At 36.8% G+C, this 12,903-nt stretch overlaps 1 protein-coding gene across 1 annotated transcript in view; it reads left to right on the plus strand.

Moving 5' to 3' along the window:
* Nucleotides 1–12,903, plus strand: part of TBK1 (TANK-binding kinase 1) — a 92,626-nt gene that overhangs the window by 53,222 nt on the left and 26,501 nt on the right. The window contains exon 6 of the mRNA XM_006859518.1: nucleotides 9,117–9,227. Coding sequence (XP_006859580.1) covers nucleotides 9,117–9,227 — 111 coding nt within the window. The remainder of the gene's footprint in view (nucleotides 1–9,116; nucleotides 9,228–12,903) is intronic.

A 12,903-nucleotide genomic window follows, 5' to 3' on the forward strand; every position in this document is an offset into this window, starting at 1 on the left:
CGTTTTTCCGTGGTGTGTGTACTCCCCTGCTTGGTCTTACCATTTGGTCTCACCCAAGTAGGCGGCTCCGGACTGCTGAGCCCGGCAGATTCAAAAGTAAATGATTTTTTGCTTCTGTTACAAGTTCCACTAGCTATAAACCTTCAAGCTTTTTAAATATTCCTATCTATGTGGTTCTGAATTTTGGAGCTCTGCCCTGAATCTGCTTTGCCTGGTATTTTGTGGTATTGCTGATGGTGAACCTCATTGCCCTAGCCAACATCAAATCAAGCCCTGCCTTTTCTGAAATCAAATCATAATTGACTTGATAGTAGTGGATGTGTTTTTTTGGTTTTATCTCTAATTTTATTTCATAATGCCTTAGAAGTGTGTGCTAATGGTAATGGATGTCATGATTGTTTCTGGTATTTTAAGCTTCCTAATATAAATGTAGTCTTATGAGACAGCATAAACATAATTTGTTTTTATTTAAGGTTTTTATTGTGGATTGAGTAAGAATTTACAGGGCAGATCATCAGTTTTACATTCAAAAATATTACATCCTCTTTCATTGCAATGATTATAATCCTCTCCATGTACCACCAGTTACCATTGTTTCTCTCTATTCGCTTTAGCTATTTTTTTAAAGCACATAGGCATATATAATAATTTACACCACCAAAGGGCACATTCTGCAAGTCTGCCTCCTAGTCGCCATCTCTTAGTCCCTCATCTCCCATGAATGTAGAGTCCTCAGCTGCTCCCTCTCTCCATGTCTCCATCTCTGCCTCCATCTCTGGTGTTGCTGCGTCTCTGGATAAGGTCTCGCATTCTACTTGTGCTCTTCTCCCTTGATGATCCTAGGGTCCTTTGTTTCTGGACTGTAAGATTAACCAGTCCCCTGTTTTTGTTATAAAACTTCTACCTTTACAATTGTGAGAGTTGCAATTAGTCATGATAAAAATTACTCATTATTGAATTATAAGAATCTTATTCCCATCTCTTTTAACCAGACCCATGTAGACACGATGAAAACTATTCAGTGGAGACTCTTTCTTTCCCCACACACTATTAAACTAAGCTCCCTCTTGAAACCTTGTAAGCTAGTCACCCCCTCATTTTAGGTAGCTAATGTCTAAGTTGCCAATTCCTATCCATATCAGCTGGATGCTTCACTTTCATCTCTAGACCTCTGGCTGTGTCCTTGTCCATAGATAGGCTCAGGTGTCCTCAGGTCTCACCATATTTTGGGCCAACCAGCCCTTCTTTTTCTCTGTCTCATCTCCAGGTTCACGGGAGTCTGTGGAACATAGTTGAACTCAGCCCATTTCTTCATTGCTGCCTTTCCCCCTCTTCCACTCAGCAGTAGACCAACATAGACACCAGCAAGCTTACATGCCTGCTCATGTGTTTCCCTTGAGTTTCAGTCTTAAAGGGTTTGTCCTGAAGGAACATGATTGCTTTACTTGATGGCGTCCTGGAGAACCACTTGCTTATTCTTGTAGTAGCCAGTCATACTGCCATTTTTGATTTGGGTTTTTCCTGATGATCTTTCTTTGAAGATGTATCTTCTGTTGCTCTAGCTGTTCTAGGCTGGTCTGCCCATTTACTCTTTTGATGAAATCTTTTGATGCACATAAGTTTCTGATTTTTAGAATGTCCCAGTCATCTATTTTGTCTTCTTTTGTTTGTGTAATTTTTGCAATGTTTCGTAGTCTGTGTGTTCCCAGGATTAGAGCCCTTAATTTTGTCTCTATTGTTTCATTGATGACCTTTATAATTCTGGGATTCACATTTAGGTCTTTAGTCCATGCTGAGTTGGTCTTTGTATATGGCGTGAGGTAAGGGTCTTGTTTCCGTCTTTTGCATATTGATTTCCAGTTCTGCCAGCACCGTTTGTTGAAGAGACTGTGTCTTCCCCATTCAGTGTACTTTGGCCCTTTGTCAAAGATCAGTAGTTGACTGTATGTGGATGGGTTAATTTCTGGATTCTCAATTCTGTTCCATTGATCCATGTATCTTTCATTGTACCAGTACCAAGCTGTTTTAACCATGGTAGCCATGTAGTAAATTTTGAAATCAGGGAGTGAGAAGCCTCCAACTTTGTTTTTTTCTTAAGCAGTGCTTTGCTTATCCTGGGTCTCTTTCATTTCCAAATAAATTTTGTAATTGTTTTTCCATCTCTCTAAAGAATGTTGTTGGAATCTGGATTGGAATTGTGTTATATGTGTACATTGCTTTGGGTAGTATTGACATTTTCAAAATGTTAAGTCTTCTTATCCAGGAGCATGGTATATTCTTCTCATAAACATAATTTTATAAATGTGTTTAAATACCTTATACTTAAAATATAAGTGGCATCTACTATTTGATAATATTTTCTTTTTTAAAATGTTTCTCATTTCATTAGTATAGTATAATAATTAGGATTTGACTGTGTATAATATTACCTTATTGTAAACCAACTAATGAAGGGAAAGAGAGATGGATTACTAGGTGGGAATTTAAAAAATAAAATTTCCGTTTTCTTTCATGCTTATTTCAATTTTAAAAGAAGTTAGTATATGATCTTACTTCATGAAAAACAGCCTACCCATGTAAACATAAAACATTGAGGTTATGAACGTTTAGTTTATTGAATGGTTTGGGACAGTAACTCACTGACAGTCTAACCTGCCTTGACAGTTCTCACCTTTATATTCTTGACTCTGCCCTTTATAAGCAAATGTGGTTTAAAGTAATAAACACAAGGGTAAAATTATAATTTTACTCAGTCTTATCTTAGAAAATGTTTTGTGGGTTTGAGGAATTAAAAAATTCAGATGATATAATTACTTGTTAAAACCTGGATTTCTCCATTTTTTGTAGCAAAGACAACGGAAAAAAAATGCATCAATTTATGGTACTGATACATATAGTATCATCTTCAGCCTACATTATGTTGTTAGGTGGTGCTGAGTCAGTTTCAACCCATAGTGACCCTGTGCTCAAAAGAATGAAACACTGCCAGGTCCTGTGCTCTTCTCTGTTTTGTTCTTAAGTTTGAACCCATTATTTCTTTCACTATGTCAATCCATCTTACTGAGGGTTTTCCTTGTGGTTCAAACTGACCTGTAGTCCAGTGCTTATCTTATAGCGCCACACTGAGATACTAAAAAAATTTATTTCTTTATTTGAATAGATGTCAGCTTTTTATGAATAGTTTTTCATACCAATCACTAAAGCTTGTGATGATAAAATTTAAATATTCTGCCAACATCTTCAGTCTGAAATTAATCAAAAGTAATCAAGATATATTGATAATAACAGTGATTGGAATGCATAAGTTGGAAACAAAGAAGGATCAATAGTTGGAAAACATGATCTTGTTAGAAATGGTGCTGGACATCTTATGAGAGAATTTTGAAAGACAAATTGCTGAATTTAGAGATCACCTCAACAGATTTATGCAGTAGGAGCCATGACACAAGTAGGTACATGCACACTGATGTTCATAGCGACATTATCTGCAATAGCAAAAGGATGGAGACAGCTTAAGTGCCCATCAGTGGGAAAATAGACAAACAAGTTTGATACATACACACAGTGGAATACTTTGCAATGGTGAAGAATAATGATGAATCTTCAAAACACCTCATGACATGGATGAACCTTATTCTGAGTGAAGTCAATCACAAAAGAACAAATATATTATCTTGTAAAAGCTCAAGAGAAGGATTTCATGCTAAAAGAGACATTCTTTGATAGCCTTCAAGTGGGAGGGAAAGGATAGTAAATCACTGAATAGCGGTTGACAGGGAGGGCGATATAGAGGAATGAGGATGTTGGCAGAAGAATGATGAAGACACAGGAAGGTATGCAAAGGTTTAAAAGGATAGAGGTAAATAGTGTTACATTCACAACAATGAAACAGTCATACTCTGTGGGTAGGTATGGGGACAAATACAAAGGCTGAATGGGTATGGGAAGAAGAGTTGGATTATACCCACAGATATCTAAGGATTTGAAAAGATATTTGTATGCACCTATGAATGTGGTAACCATACAGAGAGCAAACTAATGAAAAACTCTTAGATATTATCAAACATCTTAAAGCAATGAGTTTCTGGGCCTGGGGCTCAGGACCACAGTATCAGGGCACACCATGGTCAACTGGCATAACATAGTCCACAAAGCAGTGTTCTGCATCCTGCTTTGATGACTAGCCTTTGGGATCTTAAAAGCTCATGAGCAGTCATCTAAGGTGCAGAAGAAAGAAAAGTGATGAAAATTGAAGATACTTAGAATCAACTTGTCCAATGGAGCATGTAAATATCAGTTACTATGATTCTTAGACCAGAAGAACTAGATGGTGCCTGGCTACTACTACTTCCAACTGCTCTGAAAGGGATCACATTAGAAGGTCCCAGATAAAGTGTGAGAAAATGTGGAACAAAACTCATAATTATAAAAAACAAAAATCCAGGCTTACTGGTCAGAAAGAGATGAGAGGAACACAACACTGTGGCACTCAACACCTTTGTTTCTCAATTTTCAGCCAAGTAGTAGATATATAGGGAGGGATAACAACATTAGTGAAGTGTGCTCACTTTGGAATTCAAGGTCAAAATTTACCTACAGACAAAGTTGAGCAGGAATGTGACAGAGGGTGGAATGGAAATAGGAACCATAGGGGAGGAGTGGGATAATTGTTAAAGGGAGGGGGTTGTAATCATTGAGATAAAACAAAGTTTATAATTTGTTGAATGTAAAACTGATGATCTCATCTGTAAACCTTCACTCAAAATAAAAAGTTTAAAAAAAGAAAAGGTCATTACAAAGACAGGAAAGATTGGTTGTTTGATGATGATGCATGGAGGGGATGGTAACCATGGCAATGAAACGATATATGATAGGATGAATGTAAAGCTAATGTTCTCCCATGTAAACTATCACATAATTCTCAATAAAACACTAAAAAAATATAAAAAGGCAATTTAAACAACTACAACAAAAAAGACAGGAAAGGAAGAAGAGACCAAAATGGATGTCAGAGAGTTGAACAGAAAAATTTCAAAGGCCAGCTTGAGAAAGCAAAGTTAAGTATTGTAATGAAATGTGCAAAGACCTGGAGTTGAGAAACCAAAAGGGTTTTTCAGCATATCTCAAGCTGAAAGAAATGAAGAAAGTATTCAAGCTTCGAGTTGCAATATTGAAGGGTTCTAAATAAGGAGCTTAGCTAGCATAGTGGTTACAAATTGGGCTGCTAATGTCACGGTCAGCAGTTTGAAACTGCTAACTGTTCCGCAGGAGAAAGATGAGACTTTCTGCTCCCATAAAGATTTACAGCCTTGGAAACCCTGTAGTGGGTCGCTATGAGTTGGAACCGACTCCTTGGCACATAACAACAACAACATTGCCAAAATGAAATCCTGGTGTAGCGCTGTAGGATAATCACTGGACTGTTAACCACGTGTCAGCAGTTCAAATTCACCAACCGTTCCTCGGAAACCCTATAGAGTTTGCTGAGTTGAAAGCAACTCAGCGGCACTTACCAGTAGCAACAATGGGTAAAATATTGAATGATGGAGAAGGCATCAAAAGAACATGGACTGTACCATAAATTTCTGTTGCCCTTGAGATGAGAGAGAGAAGAGGAAGAGCTGGTGATCTGGTGTGGGGAGATTTGGAAATTCCTGAACCCATGGACACTGACCTAAGCCATTGGAGGCTAGAGCTGAGAGTGAAGCGTCCAGCTTATATGAACTGGGGGTAGGCATGCAAGAATACCCAAACTTGCAGATAGTACCCATTTGACCTAGCTTGGATGGCTTGATGATCAGAAGTCAATTAGAGGAAGATAAAGAAATTTGATGCAGGAAGCAAGTGTAAATTGCTACAATTTGATGAATTTGACCTTTGGTTGAAGATGTGTAACAACAATGGGGGGGTGGGTGGATGGTTAATATTACATTCTAGAAACAGAAGACCTTAGGACCATCAAGATGGAAGAGCATAAGCGGAACATGGGATCCAAACCAGAGAAGAAGTGACACCAGAGACAAAAGCAGAAGCGATGGCATGGAGAGATAGAGCAGCTGAGGACTCCAGACTCATGGAAAGAGAAAGACTGGCTTGTAAAATGTGCCTTTTGGTTGTTTAAACGCTTGTATATTCCTGCATGTTTTTGTGAACATTAAAAAAAAAAGAATAGAGGCAAATATTATTAACTGATGGCACATAGAGAGAATTAGAATCATCTCAATGAAACAAGTATGATTGGTTGAGTACAAAACCCATGTTCTCCAATGTAAACTATCACTCAATTCACAATAAAAGCTTTTAATAAAAAAAAGAAATTGGAAGGTATGCAGAGTCATTTTACCAATAAGAATTGGTTGATGTTCAGCCATTTCAAGAGGGTAGCATATGATCAAGAACCAGTGGTACTGAAAGGAAAAGTCCAAGCTGCACTAAAGGCATTGGCAAAAAAAAACAAGGTTCCAGGAATTGATGGAATCCAACTTGAAATCTTTCAACAAACTAATGAAGCACTGGAGGGATTCACTTATCTATACCAACAAATTTGAAAGGCAGCTACTTGGCCAACCAATTATAAGAGTTCCGTATTTGTACCCATTCCAAAGAGAGATGGCCCAACAGAAAGCATAAATCACAAAGCAATATCATTAATATCACATCCATGTAAAATTTTGCTGAAGGTGATCTTTAAATGTCTGCAACAGTACATCAACAGGGAGATGCCAGAAATCCAAGCCCGATTCACAAGAGAATGTGGAACAAGTATATCATTGCTGAAGGGAATACTGAATGGTTTAAGATCAGTAAAGGTATATCCCAGGGTTGTATCCTCTTACCATACTTAGACAAACTGTATGCTGAGCAAATAATTTGAGAAACTGGATTATATGCATCAGGATTGGAGAATAACTCATTAACAACCTGCAATGTGCAGATAATGCAGCCTTGCTTGCTGAAAGTGAAGAGGACTTAAAATACTCCTGAACATTAAAGACCACAGCCGCAGTATGGATTGCACCTCATTGTAAAGAAAAGAAAAATCCTCACCACTGGACCAATAAATAGCATCATGATCAATGGAGAAATGATTGAAATTTTCTAAGACTTCATTTTGCTTGGATCCACAATCAACACTCATGTAAGCAGCAATCAAGAAATCAAATGACATATTGTATTAGGCAGGTATGCTATACATGACTTCTTTAAAGTGTTCAGTAACAAAGGTGTGCCTAACTCAAGCCATGGTATTTTCAATAACATATTCATGTGAGTGCTGAACATTGAATTAAAAAGACTGTACAAGAATTGATACATTTGAGTTATGGTGATGGAGAAGAATATTAAAGTACTGTGGACTGCCAGAAGACTGAATAAATCTGTTTTGGAAGAAGTATAGCCAGAATGCTTCTTAGTAGCCTGAATGGAAAGACTTCACCCTCTCATACTTAGGTCATGTTGTCAGGAGGGACCAGTCCCTGGAGAAGGACATCATGTTTCATAAAGTGGAGGGTCAGTACAAAAGAGGAAGATCCCCAATGAGATGAATTGGCACACTGGCTGTAGCAGTAGGCTAGAGTGTAACAACAATTGTGAAGATGGCATAGTACAAGGCAATGTTTCATTTTTGTCGTGCATAGCATCACTATGAGTTCGAGCTGTCTTGATAGGACCTAACAGTAATAGTAACAATAGAGTTTACATTTATCTCAAATTATTGCAATATTAATCTTTAAGTTTCTCCTTTGCATGTTTTGAATGTGTTTATTTGTAGATCATAGCATAATTTTTAAACATTCCCTTAAGAATCCTGCTCAATTTTATTGTGTACCTTTTTGTTCTTCCATTACTCTTATTTATTTCTCCAGTCTGTTCTTTTTATGGCAGCGCGATTTTTTTTTCTTCCTGTGGTAAAATGTTTTTGTTAAGTGTGGTCAAGTCAATACATACTCATAGTGAACATTGTATAGGTTTCCAAGGAGCGGCTGGTGGATTTGAGCCACTTAAATTTGCATTTCAACAATCTTAATATGCACAGTTCAGCGACAGTCACATTTACTATTGTAACTTATTTTTCTCCTTTGAAAAATCCTGCAGTCAGAAATCCTGGCTGCCCATTTGGAAGACGCAGCAAACAGGTCTACTTTTTTTTTTTTTAATAATCCAATGTATGTTTGTAAAGCATTTATTTAGACAATAAACAGATGTTCTGTCAAGTAGTAGTAATAAGCTTAGGTGAAAATCCTTTGGTGGTGTTTTACATTTTCCTAAAAAAAGTGTTCTTGAAGGTGTGAAGCTCTCTTATTTCTCTCCTACTTTTAGGTTTTGTTTAGGAAAGTGCTAAAACCTAAAAGTACTGATGTCAGGCAATGTTGCATCATTATCGTGCCTGTTTGCTTCCCTATCCACTTCTACCTTTAATTCATCTTTATTTTCATCACTTTTATCAGGAATCAAATCAAATCTGGCTCATAATTTTGGTGTATGCATCTATTCCTACATGTGTACATATTATTTCAGTATGCAAAAAAAAACCCCAAAACTTCCTGCTTCTGTGCTATATGTCTTTTAAAAGTTCTGATGCTCATTTTTCAGTCACTTAATAGTCTAGTTGCCTTTGTTCGTCAGATAATATGGGTAAGAAGGATTGTTGATGTTAAGTGCCTTTGAGTCGCTGTATAGGGTTTCTAAGGAGGGGCTAGTGAGCTTGAACCACTGACCTTGCAGTTCAAACCGGCCTTGTAGTACATCACATTGACCCACAGTGCCACACAAGAAGGATTAGATGTTTTTTTTTTCATGGTCAAGGGACATTCTGTGGTATAACTTTTTTATGTCTTCAGATAAAAAAACAACGATTTTTGTTGTGAACAGCAAGATACAGTTTTATGACACTCTGAGAGCCTTAATGAAAACTAATTATGGCAAGCCTAAAACATTGGTATGACCTCTGCTCTGCTTAAGCTAGCAGAGCCAGGGTATTTCAGTTGTTTCATGCATCTTACCAACATTAGTCACAGAGTTCTGTCTGTTAGATAAGTGTAGGTGCAATTGAGGAAATGCTATGAGTAGGCCATGTAATTATGAACTGCTTATTGTATTCTGTTATTTCTCCAAAGGTACAAAATAATTACTGGGAAGCCTTCTGGTGCAATATCTGGAGTGCAGAAAGCAGAAAATGGACCGATTGACTGGAGTGGAGATATGCCTATCTCTTGTAGTCTTTCCAGGTAAGTACCATGTAGGTATTTCTCTTCTTCACTTTGGTGTTTGAAATATTTGTTTACTGAAATCACAAATACTCATATACTTAAGTGCAGGATTATGGGTGTTTGTTTTTTTTTAAATTTTTTAGATGCTATTTAAAGCATATGCTGTGTACATATGGGAGAGAAAAATGTTTCTTAATTGAAAAAAAAGGAAAAAGAAAGGCAAACAATAAAGCATACTTTGTAAGTGATTTTTGCCTTTGTGATGATATGAAAATTTATTCTGATTTATATAAATAATTTCACTAGTTCTGTCTTAAGAAAAATGCATACGTTGTTGGGATTGCTAATCTCCAGCTCAGGACCATGATAATTTATATACTGACCTCTAAATTGACCATAAGTAGTTACATAGATAAAAGTAAATTTCTCAACTGGAGTACTAAAAAGTAAAGTTCATTATTTTAGAATTTCCTCTGAAAATAAAATCATGACAGTTGTCAACATTCAGAATTTATGGTTCTTTAACTTCCATTTTTCTTGAATTTGCTGGTTGTACAATCTTTTACGATTGTATACACAACTATGATAAATTGTGGGTGATTTTTATGACTATGAACATAGAAATAAATATAATCATCTAAAGTATTACTTATTTTTTTAACTTTCCAAAATGAGATTGCTCCTTACAAGTAGAATTACCAAGAGAAATTCACTGTGTTAGAGAGCGGAAATTTAATATTATAAGGTTATTTCTGTTAACTTTTTGTTATTTTAAAAGTTTGTATTGTGAATTGCAGATAGTTTACATGGGAGAATATTGGTTTTACACTCATTGTTTCATTGTAACGATTACAATCTCCTGTATGTATCATCATTCAACAGTATTTGCTTCTGTTTCCTCTGATTTTTTTGGTGGGGGGATGTACACAAAAACTCTCAGGAATGTATAATCATTTAAACAACCAAAGGGCACAGTTTTTTACAAGCCTGCCTCCTGGCTGCCAGCACCTGGCCACCAGCACACAGCTTTTCTCTTACAATGAGTCTAGAGTCTTCAACTGTTCTACCTTTCCATGTCCTCATCTTATTTGTGCTAACTTTTGATTTAGGAAATACTCGTCTTAAATCTCAGTCAAAACTGGCAAAATTTAAAGATCTAGGGAAACTGACATTTGTTTAAAAATTGTGTTGCTAAAATGAATAATTTTACAATCTAAACTTCAATATACTTATTTCCAGACAATAACACTCCTTATATATCTAATCAATTTTGGCACACCAAGTTATATAATCTTTGATAAAAGTTGCTTAAGTACGAGAAAATATAGTATGTAACAGTTTTTTTTTTGAAATAGTAAAAGATTTGAAATACCACAAATTGGCAATGATGACTACTACCAAAAATGTTACAACTGCGTAAAAAGAGAACCGTAGCCTCCTTATGTGTATTATATTTGTCAACACAGGATAGAACATAACTGATTTGTGTGAAAAAAGAAATAGATGGACTTTATAATGAAAACTTCACAGCTCACCTGAATCTCAGACTGTATATCAAGACTTGGTGGCTTTCTGGTTTTTTGGGATGTGCTTTTCTCTGATTTCTCTTCATACTCAAGCTCTTTCCTGGACTCAAATTCTTACAGCTTTGAAAGTCCAGTGGGAAGACAGACTGTCTTTCCTACTAGTTTTAGCAAAGATTCTAAAGTTGATTCTCATGGACTGAGTCATTGATTCTCAATGACTCAACAGCCATGGGCTGTCAAGCACATTTATGTACAGGGAGTGGGATTACAAATAACGAGGTGGATTTTCTTACCAACAGGAGGGAGAATGAGCACTTGTTAGGCAAAATTTAAAATGTCCTCTGAATGCTTATTCATAAGCAAACAGTTCTCACTATTAACAGAGAAGGGATGATTTCCACTATCTGTCATGTAGTCAAATGTGTATTTTTAAGATTGTTCAATTTCCATAATTGGGATATATTTGAGCATGCTTCCTAATATGGTGAAAGCATGAGAAAGAGTAAAGATCATTCATTTGCCTGAAATTATACAAGCTTAATAAAAAAATATATATTTCTTATTAAATTTACCAGTTGATTGCTAGATTATTGTTTTAATTTTACTTCCTAAAGCAGTACACCAAATAGGACATATAGAATTAGATACTGGGGAGTCATATTAAAAGGACATTGAGAGAACAAACAAGATGGCGGATCAGGTGGAAGTGCAGTAAAGAGCTCTGTCTGCAACAACACAAAATACCAGAACAAATAGGCTCAGGGGATGGTGCCAGAACTCTGAACCACATATGAAGGAACATTTAGAAGGTTGGAAGGCTTACAGGGCAGTTTGTAGAAGAAGCAAGAAATCCATTGCTTTCTAATTCAAGACACTCAACTGCTCCCAGAGCCACCATCTTGGGCAAGACCAAGCAGGGAAAGGATCAGAGCAGCCACGGACGCCTGACAGAACTACAGATAAAGGTGTGGACATTCTTTTTTTTTTTGGTATCTGTTCATTGATCTCTCGCTGTCTGTGCACCTCTGATTCTGGTGACTAGAGGGGGTGCCTGAGAGAGTGGACACTCTACCCTCACCCCTGGAGGGTTCTGCTACTGTTCATGCACACAGATCTCCTCCAAATTTAAAGTGACAGTTTCCATTTAAAACCAAATGGCCACAGCTGGTCTTGAATGTTTGTCATTAGGAAAAAGGCCTGAACAGGGATTGTGGAGCAGGACAGGCAGACTAAAAATGAAATAGGCCGAAAATTAAATCCTGAGTTAACGTTACAACGACCAGCATTGGCATCTTGAAATTTCTCAGGAAGAAGAGTGAAAGGGAAGCCTATCTCCTGACCACATCTACCTGGAGGCAATCAGAAAGCATAAAAAATACCAAAATGCACACCCATCTAAGTATTAAGGCCACAGATAACTCCTGAATATGCCCAAAAAAGAGAAGCAGATGACCATATCTGCACATGTCCAGAAACAAGATAAAGTGACGGAGGCAAATGAGGTAGAAGTAGACCTACGCTCCATACTGGAAGATGGGCAGGCTTTGGAAATGCCAGAGAAGGAATTCAGAAAAATGATTATCAAAACACTGTACAATGGAGTTGAGAAAAATAAGGAAGAAGTCAGGAAAGCACTACAGGAACAATCAAGTAAAATAGATACATCATTGGAAACAATTCAAAACCTACAGAAAGAGATTCAAATAATTAATAGAATATGAGAAATGGACAATACACTGAAAGGGCAAAGGAGTAGAATTGAAACTACAGAAGCCAGAACTAGTGAGCTAGAAGATAAATCTCTCAACACTACTAAGATAGAAGAGCAAACACATAAAAGGATAAAAAAAAAATCTGAAGAAGGCCTAAGATTCATTTTGGACAACATGAAGAGGAATAACATAAGAATTATCGGCATTCCAAAACAGGAAGAATCACACAAGTCCACAGAGGAGATAGTTGAAGAGCTTCTGGACAAAAATTTTCCTAACATCCTAAAAAGCGAAACGATGAGCATTCAAGAGGCTCAACGAACCCCAGGAAGGATAGACCCTAAAACACAATCACCAAAACATATAATAATCAAGCTCTCCAAAATCAAAGATAAGGACAGAATCCTGAAAGCAGCTAGGGAAAAGAGTAGTGTAACATACAAAGGCAAGCAAATC

Source organism: Chrysochloris asiatica, unplaced genomic scaffold, assembly GCF_000296735.1.
Source record: "Chrysochloris asiatica unplaced genomic scaffold, ChrAsi1.0 scaffold00033, whole genome shotgun sequence".
In the NCBI taxonomy this organism is placed as follows: Eukaryota; Metazoa; Chordata; class Mammalia; order Afrosoricida; family Chrysochloridae; genus Chrysochloris; species Chrysochloris asiatica.